Source organism: Rhamphochromis sp. 'chilingali', assembly GCF_963969265.1.
Source record: "Rhamphochromis sp. 'chilingali' genome assembly, chromosome: 7".
NCBI lineage: Eukaryota > Metazoa > Chordata > Actinopteri > Cichliformes > Cichlidae > Rhamphochromis > Rhamphochromis sp. 'chilingali'.
The window spans coordinates 34981306-34998303 of NC_137934.1; the positions used below are offsets into that span (position 1 = coordinate 34981306).

General features: G+C 40.2%; 1 protein-coding gene across 3 annotated transcripts in view; it reads right to left on the bottom strand.

Annotated features, from left to right (window-relative positions):
* The window catches only part of LOC308399559 (inactive tyrosine-protein kinase transmembrane receptor ROR1-like), a 146224-nt gene that overhangs the window by 54594 nt on the left and 74632 nt on the right, over positions 1 to 16998 (bottom strand). For 2 of the 3 annotated variants that reach the window (XM_080886897.1, XM_080886895.1), the window contains exon 2: positions 2425 to 2487. The exons of the other annotated variant lie outside the window; for it this stretch is intronic. In XM_080886897.1, the coding sequence (XP_080743023.1) occupies positions 2425 to 2487 (63 nt within the window). The remainder of the gene's footprint in view (positions 1 to 2424; positions 2488 to 16998) is intronic. 3 annotated transcript variants of the gene reach the window in all.

A 16998-nucleotide genomic window follows, 5' to 3' on the forward strand; every position in this document is an offset into this window, starting at 1 on the left:
TGGAAATAAAGGAATAATGTTTATTTGGGGAAAAAAAATCAAAGTAACCAAGGAAGGAAGACATTCTGGTGAAGCTCAGTTCCATGCTTAAGATGACTGCTTAGAAAGAAAAATCAGAGACAAGTGAGGGAATCAGAGTCCAACTCTGTTTATATAATGTCCATAATCTGCGTTTATGAAATGAAAACTGTGCAAATCAAACATGAGAGGACTGTGGAGTACACTGATTATGCAGTGCAGAACCACAAGAGTTACTGTGCTGTTCCTCTGTGAAGCCAAGTGTTTTGGCCAGCTCTAACAAACAAGCCCACCCAGGGCTCCATATATGCTTGAAGCTAAAGACACAACAAAGAATAAAATGGATGCTGTGCAAAGAGAAATTAAGTCATATATTGTCCTTAACTCCATCCCTATATATAAAAACAAACACAGGCATTTTTTCCACAAAAAACTGAATAGATTTGATGCATGTCATTTGGGCTGATTGTTCTCTTTGTTCCCTGATTGCCAAGACTTTGTGGAACAATTTACAGTTTTTTCTGATTGCTTAAGCACATTTTTTGTAACTATTGGCTAATTTTGCAAAACTCTACACACAAATAAGAAAACCTGTCACCCAATAATCAAAACATTGTAGTTCTCTTGCAAAAGCAAACACAGCTAGATTAACTCTTCACACCTTCGTAAAAATGGTGTTTCCGTATCAAACAGTACACACAAGCCATCATCTACTAAGCACACAATGCGCCAACTGCACACTGATGGTATGAATACAAAACACATCTGGCTTTTGCTTTCTCTGTGCACAAGGTAGGCTATGTCAGTTTGAGCTCATACTTCTGTCATAGATCCATAAGCATAGAGGGATCCAAACTTCAAGTACATCAAAACAAACACAAGTGTTTATTTCCAAGTATAGGATTATTTGCAATCGCCATAATGACTATATGGGTTACTTGGTCTGCAGTGAACATGCTTCCTCTGCCCCCAGCATCTGGTCACCTAGCAATTCTGTAAAGTAACAATTTCAGTATTTTTACATCAATGGTATTGGTGTGTTTCTCATTGGCATATGGCAGTGCTACAAATCTTTGTGCGAAGTGACTGTACTAACCGATTCTCATTTCAAGTCCTTATGATACTTGCTACAGTGTAGCGGCTCGAGTTAGGCTGGACCCGTTGGCCAGCTACCCTCAGGGTCATTCCACGGTTGATTACATGGTCCACTATTGTAGCTCTGATGTCATCAGCAATTCTATTTCTTACTCTTCCTACCCTTCCTCTCCCCCCTCCTCATCTTCCTCTCCCCCCTCCTCATCTTCCTCTTGCTCCTCCTTGTCCTTGTCGTCCTCTTCATCCTACTTCTTCACCTCCACGTCCTCTTCCTCGGCCTCCTCTACTTCTCACTCTTTCTGCTCCCTCCATTGTACTCCGCACACACAGCTTACCTGTATTATAGTGCTTAGGCTGATTGCAAAGTGAACTAATTATCTAAAAAAGTTTTCACATGTGAAAGTGTGCCAGACAGTTGGCAAGTTAGTGTTAATGATAGCCATACATGTGTATACTTTTGCTAGGAGTGTGTTGGAAATTTGGTAATTGAGTGTTGTGCAGTGAATTGTGCCTACAGTTTTGCAAAGTGTGTGTTACAAAATTGCAAACTGAGTGCAAAGCAGTTTTTGTGCTTTTAGTTTTGCAAACTCAGTGAGTGGTTTTGCTATAAGTCTGAATAGTTTTAGAGATTGTGCTACAGGAATCACAGTTAGGGTTTAAGCATTCAGAAAAAACTGTAATATAAAGGAGAAAAAAACATATTCTAATTGTTGAGGGTCAGGGTTAGGGTTAGGACTGTGCTCATTGTGATGAAAACTTAAGACCTCAGAAGTACTCAAGTGCATGTCCAGAGCCCACAAATGTTGGTATAAACATGAGGTCAAAATGCAAAGTTTAAGAAGATGTACTAAAAGCAGCAGCACCTTGGAGACTACACTGGTATTTTCCACTTAAGAAAGAGTAAATGTAGATATAAAGAAATACAATGCTCCTGTGGCTGTATTTCCATATGTTGAGTAGATCAATGTGCAATTTGTTCTGCCAATTATCTGCTCTAGTGCCTTACACTGCAGTGGGTGTCTGGGTTGCTGAAGTCAACCATGTGGAGGATGTGTAATTTTTAACACTTCATTTAAAGTAATTTCAACAGCACATGTGGGGTTACAGTTCAACACTGTGTGTGTTAATTTGAACTATGAACATGTCATCATCATGTTGTCTCTAACAGATGTGCTCATAGTTTTGCCAGAGTGAGCTTTGTTAAGAACGTCATGCATGGGTTATCTGTGGTGTGTGTGTGTGTGTGTGTGTGTGTGTGTGTGTGTGTGTGTGTGTGTGTGTGTGTGTGTGTGTGTGTGTGTGTGCATTTACCATCGCTAGAGGTGTTCCACAAAGTGGCAGCTTGCATACTGGGATCTTGGGGGAACTCAGATCCTGTGAAGAGAGGAAATGAAAAGTAGAAAAGCAAAACTTTTATTTTTAAATGCTTAAACATTAAATGCTTTAAAAGGTTGAAGAATTGATGTCTTGCATATATTTTCCACTAGCAAAATGATGATGATGTCGATGTTAATGCCAACTACCAGTTAGCATTAACATGGGTTGTATCTGATGCTTTTGTGCGTTTTTAGTATTTATGACATAGACAATTTATTTATGGTCGGAGACTCAACAAACTGCAAATGTTTGCAAATGTTTGCAAAAAGCAGCAACTAGCAAGGAAACTCAGTGAAAGGTTCCAAATGATTGGAACCTTTCAAGCAAGTTTTCAGTATCAGATATCTGCACAACATAATTGCAACATGTAACAAATGGACATGAATTAAGTAAATTTGAATTGAAACTACGGGTTTTTTTTTATATAAAAAGTCAACATAGCCAAGTACCCACTTGAGGCCTCACACTTAAAATGGAGACTCTCACAATCCTGGTGCTTTGAAACAAGACATGATGAGAGAAGGGTAGATAACTGTTGACTCACTGGAGTCCACCTGCTCCACTGATAAAACCACTGGTTGCAAGAAAAATGTTTGTATTCCCCAACTGGTGGGTGAGTCCTTATTGGAGGTTCCTGACTGTTGCTAGGTGATATTGGGCACAAAGAGGGTGCTACACTAAAAACTTCCTTAAGCTTGCTTTGGTTGCTAGCAAATAGTGTGGAAGAGGCTGATTTGCCTGCAAACACTACTGTTTTGCGGTATGTAGCGATACTCAAAAAAGTAGATCACAAAGTGGAAGTAGAGGACATCTGCCCAAATCAGAAATGGCACATGCCTTCTTTTAGAGTGAAAACTGGGCTTCAGCACTGCAGCCAACATGTTTCAAAAAAACTTTTATTTTGAAAGCGAGTCTCTCAGTTTCCAGTTTGTGCCACACTTTTTACAATTTCCCTCCTTTTTAGAGAGTAGTTGGCGAGTGCTTGGGCCCAAGTTATCATGTTTCATGCAAACCACAATTTCCTAGTGACCAAAGCTATTACAAAGATGTTTTTGCCAGCTGGTTGGGGGTTGCACTTTTTTCTCTATCAACCTGTGGTTGCCACTGGATGACCGACCATTCTCTAGGCATATGTCACTGGGGCTTTATCAATTGATTTCCCAGAGACTGTCATCAAGCTCCAGCAACCACTCACCAATAGTCGGGGAACACACGACTGGTGGTTAGCGGATGGTCATGAACGAGTCTCTAGGCCTGTGTGGCTGGGCCTTATTCACTTGACCCTACATAGTCACCATTATTGTCATGTTCCTGCAAAACATCAAGGTAACTTGACTTGTGTTTACAACAGCTAGTTTAAAAAAACAAAAACAATCAGCTTTACAGCTGCATTCTTTACACCTGAAAGCTATATCCAAATGTAATCCACATGGTTGTGACAAAGTAAAAAGACAGTCACAGACTCAAACTTTCTGAGCCAGTGGCATGGACCTACATTTAAACAATGCTTAACCACAATTCTGGAGAAACTTTTCTATGTAAAATACTGTGTACAGACACAAACACACTGCTTCTTAAATGTAAAATAACAGTGGTGATAACGCTGTACATTTTCTAGTGCAGCTCAAAGGTTTGGGTGTACAACAGGGAGCCTATCAACAAGCCATGTGGACCTAATGCGCTCTTATTACCAGCTGAAGACAGAGCTGCTCTCTGCTTTTCATTACTGGGGAGAAGAGACAGAAAATCGGCTTCAGAGTGCAGTGCTGCAGGTCATAGGTGATTCCTAACAAATTAAACAGCCAAAAATGAAGGACTGGCAAAAAACTCTAAGCTGTTTTACCTTCACTGATTCTCAGGGCACCAGACCGCTGACAAACTTTCAGTTCACATACAACATCCCACAGTTCTAGCCGGCTACAACAGTGTGTGAGTCTGTGTGTTTTGGTGCAGGCTGGGATAGTTCAGCATGATGAATAGGCAAATGGTTGCCATCCAACTTTGGGAACGTAACCTAAAGTCACAAACGGATGTGAAAATGCAAGCATGTGCATGGACACCGCTGAGAATTGACTGCAAACTTAACTATACACATGGTGCATTTGTTTCACACATACACACGAAAAATACAGAATTCCTAAACACGTCATAAATATTTTTGAATTAACAACTTGAAAACTGACAGTGCGTGGCATGCAGGGTGACAGTCGAGGAGAGAAAGTCTGCAGACAAACAGCACCAGGAGCCTGGTGACACAGGGTCACGCTAATTGGGTGATAATGTGTCAGGATGGTAACGACTATGTGGTGGTGCTTGTGAAATGAACTGTGTTAATGAGCAGCGCTTTGGGCCTCAGCACCTGTTAGTGAGGAGTCTGGAAGCTTGGCAACAGGCTCACAACAACAGGCTCACAGTTATGGGTGTTATGCTCATGATTGTTAAGAGATATGTAGCAAACCCAGAGGGCAGACATAGAATCAAAATGTGTCTCTTTACTAAATTAGTAGTTCTTCTGTAATGCTACCTGATTCCACAAGCTATTCTGCACTTTTGGAGTTAGAATGACTTGCTGGTTTCTTCCAGGAGGCTACTAACAGTGTCTTATGGCATGTCCCGGCCCCACGGTGAGTCTAAATTTACTCTGTGTTCTCTACTGTTAGACTAAGAAGTCTGGAGCTCTGTGCTTTACAAAGGACAGAGGAGAGTGGACGTCGCAACTCACTAGCTTCACCAACACAAAGCTAGCCAAGGGCAGCCAGGTGAGAGTTCAATAGAAGTGGATGGTCGTGGGAATATAGTGAGGGAAGGGGGAGGAGGACGAAGTGCTCGTTTATGGAAAAGGAGGCACAACTGTGTACTTCTGAGAAAAAAATGTTATCATTCCAGAAAGATTTGAAGTTTATAATTTTGTTCAAAAACAAACACTTGTGCACAGCGATTTTGCTGTTATGTCTAAGGTCTGCTTACTTCCTGCGTTTCATTTTTTCCCCACATTGTGCGCCCTTTAAAGAGAACACATCTGTTCTCTTTCATTAAGACAATCATCTGAAATATCTAGGAGAAAATGCAGAGCAATTTTGAGATTAGCTTTCTAATGTTTCTCAGCAGTGGAGGCGAGCTGTTGTCCCATATGGAAAAGATATATATAAATCTTATAAAGTTTTTATCTGTCTTGTATGAAACTTGTATGAAAAGCATACAAGAGTGAAAACACATATAAGATCCCTTGAAAAATTATATAATGAAACTTGTATGTTTTGTATACCTACTAAAAAAAATATATGAAAGTAATGAGAAAGTGGCCACTTTCATGAGTAAATCATGTAAGCCTTATATGATTTATATATGATTTACTCATGAAAGTGGCCACTTTCATGAGTAAATCATATATGTTTTTACTATTTCTTTTCCATATGGGGTATTAGACCTGTTTGTTAAAAAGGACCTAAAAATAGATCCCAGGTTTCATCAGCTGTGGTTCTGGCCATTGATTGAATCACGATTTGGATACTGACTGCAAGACCCATATGTACCTCTGTACTGAATCCCTGTCTGTCAATATGAATAACCAAAGAAGAACAAAAGCATTGCTTGCATTATAATATAGGGAGGAAGAAATCGTGCACATATGTGTACCAGTCAAGTCTTTCGACCATGAACAGGCTGTTTCCAGTAACATTGTCTCAGAGTTGCAAACATTTTAAATTACTGAGGTGGCAGATCAGAAAATAGTGATGAGAAGGGAAACAGAGATAAGGAGTTTCAACAAACCCAGCCTATTTTTTGCAGTGGTCAGGAGAATGGCCAGACTGGTTGGCGCAGACAGGAAAGCAACAGTAACTTGTAACAAACAAGGTATTTAGACGAATCTATCTGAGTGCCCGTGTCAAACTTTGACGCAGACGGAAGCAGCTGGAGTACAGCCAGGTGCTCCTGTTATCAGCCAAGAACAAGAAACTGAGGCTACAGTTCACATGGATTCAGCATAACTGGATAACAGAAGATCGGAAAAATGTTGTCTGGTCTAATGAGTCTTGATTTCTGCTACAAAATTCGGATGGTATGATGAGAATTTGGAATATCCTATCCTATCCTGCCTTCTATCAAGAGTTAAATCTCATCTTCCCAGTTTCTGATTGCTGCTTCTAGTAGAACAAAATGCTGTTTCACAACGCTCAAATCATCTTAAACTGCTTTCCTGAACGTGACAGTGAGTTTGCTGTACTCAAATGGCCTCTACAGTCATCAGATTTCAGTCCAACAGAGATTCATATCATAGATGTGCACCACGCAAATCTGCAGCAAATGTGTGACGCTATCATGTAAATATGAACCAAAATCTTGGAGAAATGTTTCCAGCAGCAGATTGAATCTATGCCTTGAAGAATTTTCAAAGTCAAAAACAGGTTCAATCCAGACCTAGCAATGTGTACCTATCAAAGTGATCTAAGAAACAAAAGCAACTGGACTTCTTTAAGTTTCTCAAAAATACCTCACCTCTCGTCTGAGAAGCTTGGTGGAGAGTCCAAGGTATTTAAGGCTCAGTTGAAGTTGTCCCTTAAGTGGGAAATTGACCTAGTATTGATCATGTGCCTCTTTAAACTGAGCCAAGACGTGAAAAAGGCTATTGGTCATTATCAGCAGAGGTTTTGTGTGAAGCCGTTGCGTTTATCAAGTGGCTCAGCCACTCCAAAAATGCATGGCACAACACAGAAGAGACACCTCGACAGGATGAAGGTCACATTTTGTTAATATTTTTACCGTTCACATTTAGGCATCTGAAATAGGGATAAGATCAGAATGCAAGTTTTGTACTACAAGAGTCCAGCTAACTTTAAGCTGTGCTTCTGCAGTTTCAAATAATTTCCATTTCAAAAGTCACAAGTTACTTTTCCAGATTTTCCAGATTTCCATATATTTCCACTGGTTTTTATTATAGTGATGATTATCACAACTGTTAAAAACATTTTTATCTCTAAGTACTGTCGAAGGCAAGCAATTGGACTTCACTTGGAAAAATAAAACTGTGAACATATTTTCCATAGCATGTCAGAAGTGACACTTTTAAAAATTCAATTCTGGTATGGCAGTGAACGCCCATCAAAATTACGGATACGTGACAATCTTTATAAGAGTATCATGTTCCCTTCTTGGCTGCTTTGTCATACTTCATTCACGTTAAAGCTCTGGAACGTCCTCTTTCATTTGCAGCTGAGTGCCACTCCTAGTAGCAAAATATGCAGTAAATGGTTAACGTGAAGGTGCCTCTGAGAAGTCCAGACATCAAATCTCCACACAGAAAATTCCATGAGAGCAGCCTCTGATCCCCGTCCAGCTGTATTTGGCTTACGATGATAAAAATCAGGCAGGGACACGAGCTTAACCCCCATAAAGCTCTCCGAAATTGGTGTGACTTTACTGTCGCAGCAGTGTATGGCAATTAGTGCAAATCTTTAAACTCGAAGGCTTGGGAATGAGGAAAAGGAAGGAGTTAACAGAGAGCTAAGAAGAAAATGAGACACTAGGTTCCTCACAGGGTAAAGCTTAACCAAATCAGAAATGTTCAATTTGAGCAGTTATGCGTAGCAACTAATATGCTGTTATATGGTCTGGGGGGCTGTGTTTGGAGCCAGGGTGGTTGGTGTGGTGAGTGAGACCGATGTATGAGCTCTCCCACTCTGTTATTAGGGCCTCTCCCAAGGCCCCCTTCCATCCCTATTAGCTGGAAAACTGACCTAACTCAGGGGTTAACTGGAAGAATGGGAAACCAACCATTTTCACAGTGCAACTATGAAATATTTCTGCCTTTAAGAGATGAAAGCTACAGATGAGGAATTATAATTATTTCTTTCTACAATTTGTCTTCATCAAGTCTCTGTTTCCATTCAGCAAGTTTCTATTCCTGTTCTGTCTCTGTGATGTCAAAGAGAGAGGGTGTCCTTAATGTGGTCTTCTTGAACACACCGCTACAGCTGTGGAAACAGAAGCCCCACCAACCTGCTGGTCAAGCCTCCTGTTTAAGAGGCAACAAAAAGAAGGAAGGAAAGCAGCTAGTCTCAGATACTGAATCAACGTGTAATGTAACCCCAGTTACAAAAAAGCACAATGCAATGATGCAATGCAATGCAAATCTCACAAACCTGTGTTTTATTCATACTAAACATATATGTGAATTGTTGAAAATGAGACATTTTAGTATTTCGTGAAAAATAGAAAAAAGGGGAGGTTAACTAGAAACAGATCGGTAACATGCTTGGGTATAAAAAGAGCTTCATAGAGAGTTTCTCAGAATTAAAGATGGGAAAGGTTCACCATCATCTATAAAAACTGTATCTTTATAGTAAGATGATGCAGAAATATGGTGATCTCTGACCTAAAGATCATTTGGATGGAATCATTTGGAATCATTTGGAATTGAGAGATTAGTTTGATATGTTTCCTATGTTCTAAAATATGTTTTTATCTGTATTTAACATGGAATTGGGGTTTTAGATTAGTTGAATTCTGAATTGTGCAAAGTTTCTCTCTTAGAGTCCAGAAAAAAACAAACACAAAGCTAGTACTGAGCACGTCTCCTTTAAATGCTCTAATTTTCCCTAAAAACCACTCAACTCATCCCCTGCATACTGACATGAAGGAAGTAGCTGTGAAGTTTTTATGTCATCTACTTTTCAAAAATGTGAAGTTTTAGACAATGTAAAGTTTGAATAAAACAGTTAATATTCCAGTAATCCTTAATGAATTATTAGCCTCATACTCTCAGACTGGAAAATGAATGAAAAGTTACAATCACTAAATGGCAACAGGCAGTGAAGAAAAAGAGTGGTGAGAAGTGAGGGAGAGAGGAAAAGTGAGGGACTACAAGGCAATTATGGATAAATTGAGTGAAGATGATTTGGAAAATGTGAGTGCAGAGAAATGACAGAAAGAGAGGAAATAAAAAGGAGAACCCTCAAAAAAAAAAAAAAAACTCAGTAAAAGAGCCGCTCGTAAAATCGACTTTTTAAGAAGTGGGCTTCTGTCCCACTGAGCAGAGTGAGGGTTTATGTTGGCTGGAGAGTTTAGAAACCACAGCGAAAAACTGTTGACATCTAAGAATCTGGTAACCTGAGCGAAGAAAGAAAAAGGCAACACAAACAAGTAGTGGGTAACGGTAACTCAAGTGGACACGTTTCAGGTTAAGCCTTCAGTTACAGCAGGTTTGTACACAACACTGTTCAAAACATCCAGGCGCTTATGTGGTCTGCATTGTGTTGAACTTGTCCTCTACTCATGTAAGAGAAGAGTAAAGTAATCCTTCATGCAGATTTGAATTTGCAGACATTTATATTAGGGCTGCCACAAACGATTATTTTGATAGTCGACTAGTCACCGATTATTTTTGCGATTAGTCGACTAATCAGATCATCATCCATTGGACGTACAGCTTATTGCACCAGCAGCATCTGGTCTTATATAACTATCATTAGCTTACAGCTTGAAGTGTTTGTGCTAACTAAAAATAAAGACAAGATGGTAGTTTATTAATTTTTAATGAAATTTGCAGATTGTTTCGGTGAAGTTTAATAAACTCCTTGCTTTCTAAAATATAACAGGACACTGGAGTATATTCTCCAGCGTCTCACACTTCTGATAATCAGCTGTCTGCTTGACAGTTTTAGCTGTGCAAAAACTATAACTTTAATCTCAGCCAAACCGATTTACTCAGGAACAAATAAAATACTAAAGAAAGCCAAACAATAACATTTTTAAGTTATCTAAGTGACTTATATATATGTTTAACCTGACTAGCGGAAGACGGCGGTGGGTTTGAAAACGATTTGCCGGGAGTCCGGTGTTCTCACGGCTCTAGTTAGCCTTGCCCCCGGCTAGCTAACGAGCTAGTGGGTAACAGACGTCTCCGAAAACGTCGGAGCGCTTTTGAAAATATGTGGTGTCTTGATAAACTGAGCAGATATTTGAGGTTTACACAGCTACATTCTCGCCTGAAAATATGTTAAACGTTTATTTTGTGACCAAGAAAGAATAATAAGAGTAAAGTTAAAACTAACTAGCTGCCGCCATTGTTGACAACTGCGCTGGGCTGCGCTATGAATTCTGGGACACAGCTTCTTCTTCTTCGGGGTTTAACGGCAGCTGGCATCCTTGTACATGCAGTGCTGCCATCTTCTGTTTCAGTCCGTTATTACACTCTTAAATCCTACTACTCATTCCTGCGTCCTTTGTGATCTTACAAAGCTTCAAACGATGCGTCGACTATTAAATTAGTCGACGACAATTTTAATAGTCGACATAATCGTGACTAGTCGACTAATCGTGGCAGCCCTAATTTATATGCAATGTAAAGTTTATAAAAGCTGGAATAAATGATGTTGGTAAAGTCATTTTAGAATTTTTATTACAAATGGAAGTAACGGTATGACCAAAATCATAATAATCCTAAAATAAGGTGAAACTGATTCCATTAGAAAGAGATGGGGAGGGAGTGTGTGTGTGTGTGTGTGTGTGTGTGTGTGTGTGTGTGTGTGTGTGTGTGTGTGTGTGTGTGTGTGTGTGTGTGTGTGCTTGTATAGCTGCACCTGGGTGCTTGTGTGCAGGTGTTTGTTCCCAAGCTCGACTAAAGCGTACAAAGATATAAAAGCAGGCCTGTTTAGGAAGCATTTACTGAAGACATTATGGGGCCGAGAGCACAGGAACTACTTACTCTCTCTCTCACACCACACACACACCTGCATTGCATTTGAAAGTACTGCGCTGTAACCTTATATGAGCAAAGACAGGGGTGAGACACACAAGAGAGAGGAAAAGCAAGCTAGGCTTGGGAAGGGAGGTTTTGAGGAGGTAGATGACAGGAGGCAGCATGACAGAGGCCTTTTTGGATCAGAACAATAGGCAACAACAGGAAGGGCTCATGTTGCAGCAGACATTTGCTCCAACATGTAAAAAATTGTGGAGAGAAAAAAGGCACATTGCTTCCCATCAAAAAAAAACAAAAAAAAAAAAACACCAAAAACAGAAAAGACAAAGTGCTAAACAGGGAAAATGGTTTAATTCAAGTTAAGAATACTAAAAGTGGAATTACTGCTTTGGCTGATAGGACATTCATAATAAAGTTTGGGTAAAAACATCAAATTTGCAGGCAGCACAGTGGTGCGCTGCCTCTTAGAAGCTAAAGGATTCTGGCTGAGGCCTCTCTGTGTGGACTCTGCATGCCCCAAAACCTGTATTTGAGGTTAACTGATGATTCAACACTGGTCTTACATGTGAACATGAGTGTGAATCATAGTTTGTCTCTCTGTGTGTTGACCCTGTGATAGGTTGGTATGTCTCACTTATGACCAATTTCAAGCACACCGTAAAGAAGCTGAAGGTTACACATATGAACAAGTAAAAGTGCTCAAGATGTCAGTTCTGCAAAAAATGATCTGGCAGTGTGAAGCTCACATCAACAGTTGTCACTTGATAGAAAGAAGCTTGTGGATGAAGCTGAGTAAACTGTGGTGCAACATTCTTAAGACAGATGCTCTTTTGAACCTGCTGGAGAAACTGAACTTTGAACTCTCTGCAGGTGAAAAGCAAAACAGGAATTTAAACCGTTAGCTGGAATTATCTAGTTGTGGTTTTAATCTAAACCAGCGATCCAACATGATTAAGTTCTTCAGGACTCCTCTGTCTAACCCCACAAAAGTTAAGCAGACTGCACTGCATGCAGCTTCCCTCCAAGAATAAAAAAAGCAAAACAACCAAGTGCAAGAAGACCATATAATGTATACTGATAGTATTTTGCAGTAATATTAAGGGCAGGATATACAGGAAAGCTGGAGGCATGGTGGCAGCTTGCAAATGTGCATTTTCACCCATAACTAGCACTTTTGACTAAGTACGTCATTGGAATTATATTTTTTTGACAGTAATATACTTTTTATGTGGTAATTCTGCAATCAGTGTACATATTTGACACAGAGCAACATCAAAAAAGTACTAATCTCTTAAAGTGTTCAGAATTGTGACCCAACACACCAGACTACTGCTGCCAGTCTTTGAAATAGGATAGGCAACTCAAAAAGGTCGAGGAAAAACCCGCAACATGTAAACTTGACACAGAAAGGTCTCCATCTCAAATGCAAGGCCAGCTGCGCAAAGCATCTCTTATATTCTACTGTTTTGTCATAAAAGAAACCTTTTAAGTAGCGCCGTGCTGTGCTGATGGTTCTGCAGAGGTCCTTCCCCACGGATTAAACAGGCCGACGCGAGAGCCCCTGCTGTCCCTGTAACGGAAACCATGCTGATCTTTAAGGCCCGGTTAGTCCATTTTGGGCGAGGCTCCCCCAAGCTCCTGTTACCAGCGATGTAAGCAGACTAGCGAGGAATGTGCATGAGCATGTTACCACCTACTGTGAGGCTCATCTGTTTTCACCTGGCAGAGCTGACACAAGTGTGTGCACAAGAGCTCAGCTTTCTGGAAAAAGTGATCGCCTTCAAGCAGATAGACAGAGCGCTGGGACCCTGACGTAATCTGTCTGCTCATCTCTTCACGGAATGTGAACAGAGACATCACATGCTGTGCAGAAAGAGCACCGAAATGCAGATATGAAACATAAATGGACAGACATAAAGCACAAATGCTCATGTATGTTTTATATCCATTTTTGAAGCGTCTGTCAAGGGTCATGAGCGGAATCTAAGATTTAAGACCTAAAGCCAAAGCCAGTCGGGCTGTCTGCATGTAGGACATGAATACAGACGTCTCACTTGGCTTTTGAACGTGACTTTTCTGCTAAAAGTGTATCATGTGTGCCAACAGTCTGAATGGTGTGAATAATAGCCATGCCATTTTACATGCCAGCCTCTACAAATGGGTGGGGGGCTGGGGGTGATTTGTATGAGTGCTCAGGTGAAGCCAGGCAAACAGACACACACACACACTCCATGAGCTCACTGACAGCAGTCCTAAATTCCTTCAGGATGACAAATTTGAAAGGAGAGGCCAGCGCAGATGGAATCTGGGAAGAACAGGATGATGCTGTCAGATTTCAAACGTGACTCAGATTTAGCCATCATGTGACAACAGTTGGGCCGGGCGCCATTCCAAAAAACTGTTCTTTATGTCTGTCTGAACCTCCTCACTCGTGTTATAGTCATCATTTCAAAAACTCTGGGACCCGAATAGTGCACTTATTTGCATTTCTCAGTTTGTATTTTCATCAATTACAAACATAAAAATACTAACTACTCACATCATTGTATGTGCTTTTTAAAAGGAAACCACCAATTTTACACACCGGATTCTTTCAGGCATGCTTTCCCTTTCCAGAATCTGAAAGCTCTGTCACTTTTTGTAAAAGTCGCAACACCTCTCATCCAAGAGGCCTTTTCAGTTCTAAACTAACTAGCAGAGCATCCCAAATATTTAATCTCTAGTTTACACGTGGTTGTGAGGGGTCGTTGACTCACTTGAACGAGACGCAAAACGTCTTCATAAACCTAAAGACAGACGTTTATCTTCTTTTTAAGCACAGCCAGACAGCAATCCTGCTTGCTGCAGTCGTGTGGACAGGCAAGTACAAGATTACAATTTCCGCTTTTGAATGACAGTCTGTGACTCCGCATGTCTATCTGCTGCAAGTGCAGACAGACACACCGGCACAAGCAAAACATCTCCAGCACGTGCTGATATATCAATTCAGCGAGGGCACATCAGATTAAAGATGAAAGCTGAAGTTTTGGTTTATTCAAGCTGTTTTTACTTTTCCCTTTTCCTGCAGTTTACACCTATTATTACAAACATGCTGCATCAGTTCCATCTGCAAGCATCTCCAAAACAAAAAGGGCCATACATCTTCAGTTAAGTTACAAAAAAAGTATTAGCAGAACAAAGCTGGAATTGATTTTTATTTTATGGTGAGTCAAGTGTGTACGAATACATTGCCATACCTGCATATTCAACGCAACTTAAAACTACCCAAATTACGCTGTTTGTTGTCATGCTTGTATGCATGTATTGATTTTCAGTGTTGTGCATATGGAAATATTACTTGGCTTCTACTGTCACTGCTGTGGGTATGAATGAAAGGTGAGGTACTTAAAATTAAAACTGGCCCACGTGAATGCCAGAATGCTGGCAGTGTTACAGATCCCACATCTAAAAGGGGCTGAAAAAAAACCGTCTGATTATATTACGTAGAATTATTTCTTTATGGTTGCATAATGTTAAATATCATGCTAGGCTTCATTTCTGTACTCTAGTCATCTACCTGTGGCCTGTGAATTTTCCTTTTAACACTACTGTGCTGAATATGGACTGTGAGATACACAGGCCACTGCGTGCCTGCTTCTGACTCCACAGATAAACTGTGCTTAGTAATTCTTGGATGCCTGTGGGAAACTGGGTGTGAGGCTTGTCTCCATCAACTTATAACTGAGTCAGCTCCCAGTAACTGACGCTCGAGGAGATACTCTGCCGCAAAAAACCTGACTGCAAGCCAGAAACAAAGTATGACAAGGAAAGGAGGGAAAATGAAAACAACAAGTAGTGGCAAAGAGGAGGCAGAGACCAGGATGGCAAGAGATGAAAGTGTGAGGAAAAACATCAAGCGCGCAAGAAATATTCATTCCAGTGAAAATGTCCAGTGTTATTCTTATTTCTTGGTTTTCCAGCCCTATATTAAAGACCGACTGTTGGCAGCCAACAGTGAGAGTCTGAGGCAAACAGAGAACCTCTGAGCGTTTCCAGCACGCTTCTCTGTCAATCATGTAGATCCTCTATAGGAACTCTCTGCTTGTTGTAGGTTACAAAAATAAACACCAGCATTCTTCCACTTGTTTAGATGAAAAGGTAGCCAGCTAATGAGGAAGACAGGAGGACGGAAAGGAGAAAAAAAGGGACAGCATAAAAAGATGAGTGGTGAAAAGGAGATGGGGAAAGATCTGAAAAAAGAAAGAGCGTTTGTCGCTCCGCTACTGTGGTAAAATCATTTTGAGCTGGGGGACTAAACTGCAAACCATAACATAAAAAACAGATTACACATACATTTAAGATGTAAAACAACAAGCCTCGACTGTCCTACCATGGTAACTGGACACGTATAATATTCAATTCAGTCTATTCAGTTCAATTTATGGCATAACAAATCACAGCAACAGTTGCCCCAGGATGCTTTGTGGTACTAAAAAATAAATCTTATCTTATCGTTGCACTGGCATGCCCCAAATTGATGCAATCCTGTAAAAGTTTCTGGCTTATTTTCACATAGTGACTGCCAGCAACCACCAGCAACCAGTTGCCAACCGGCCAAGGAATGCTTGTATTTTGTGGTTTTCCATAACTTTCATGCAAAACTTATTATATAAAAATAGAGAAAAAAATTGGATCGTCAAAAGTTCTTAACATTTTCTTAAATTAGACTAAATAAAAAATCCTTATCATTGCAAATACAGGAAACTAAAAGCTGGGATTGAAATAAAACCAGAATGTCAATGACATAGCAGTTCGTCCTGCTCAGATTATTGTCCATAAAAATACAAATGTGGGATAAAGACCCATTATGAAATTACTGTAGGCAAGTTTTACTAAAATCTAACCAATACTCCTGGAGGAGTAGCGAATCTTATGAATTATGGACAGATTGACTGTCTCCATGAGGCTTAAGATCATTGGTCATTTGGCCAAATGGGCTAAAAAATAATTTTTCCAAAGCAAAATCCCAACACACACAAATATTAGAAAACACCTCCCCCGTGTATTTCCATGTTTTTAAAGGAAATCTATGGGCCAGAGGATCAGACTATGGATCTGTCAGTTGGTCCTTTTTCCAAACCCATCTGGGCGTCTGCAGCTTCATAAGGTATCACTAGAATCCAGTTTCAGCTACAAAATAGTATTTGATTTTAATTTTCACAACTGTGACATGAAACTAAATTACCAAACATGTAAAAGAGAAAAAAATAAAAAATAAAAGACATTTTTAAAAGAGAGGATTTAGGTAGGGGGCTTTAACGGGGAGGATTTGTCAAAATGGATGAAATCTACCATCATGCACACACGTACAAAAAACCAGATGGACAAAGTGTGTGTTTATGTGATCATACACTATGTGTTAGAAAAAGAGAGACCCTGTTTTTTGATTCCCTTTTGTCTCATTTCTGATGTCAGACAGAGAGGTGAAGACACCTGCTCCGGATTTGCTCAGATCCGGTGGGGGTGGGGAAGGGGGGCAACAAAATGTGAAGAAGAAGAACAAAGCAGAAATTTCAAGCAGATGTAAGTGACGAAAACTGTAAAGATGATATAAGGTAAAGCTGACAATGTGGAAAACTCATGGAATTGGAAACGTATACCGGAAGATTTTTCAAAAGCAAGTAGCAATCGGGGGAAAAAGAAGGAGAGGCTTTATAAGGTAACATAGCAGAGACAGTTGTGGGTTAGACGGTGCCAAATGCAGCATGGAAAAGTACAATTTATACAATGATAATGGATAATGCACGGGGCCTCGAAGACACAACTGACAC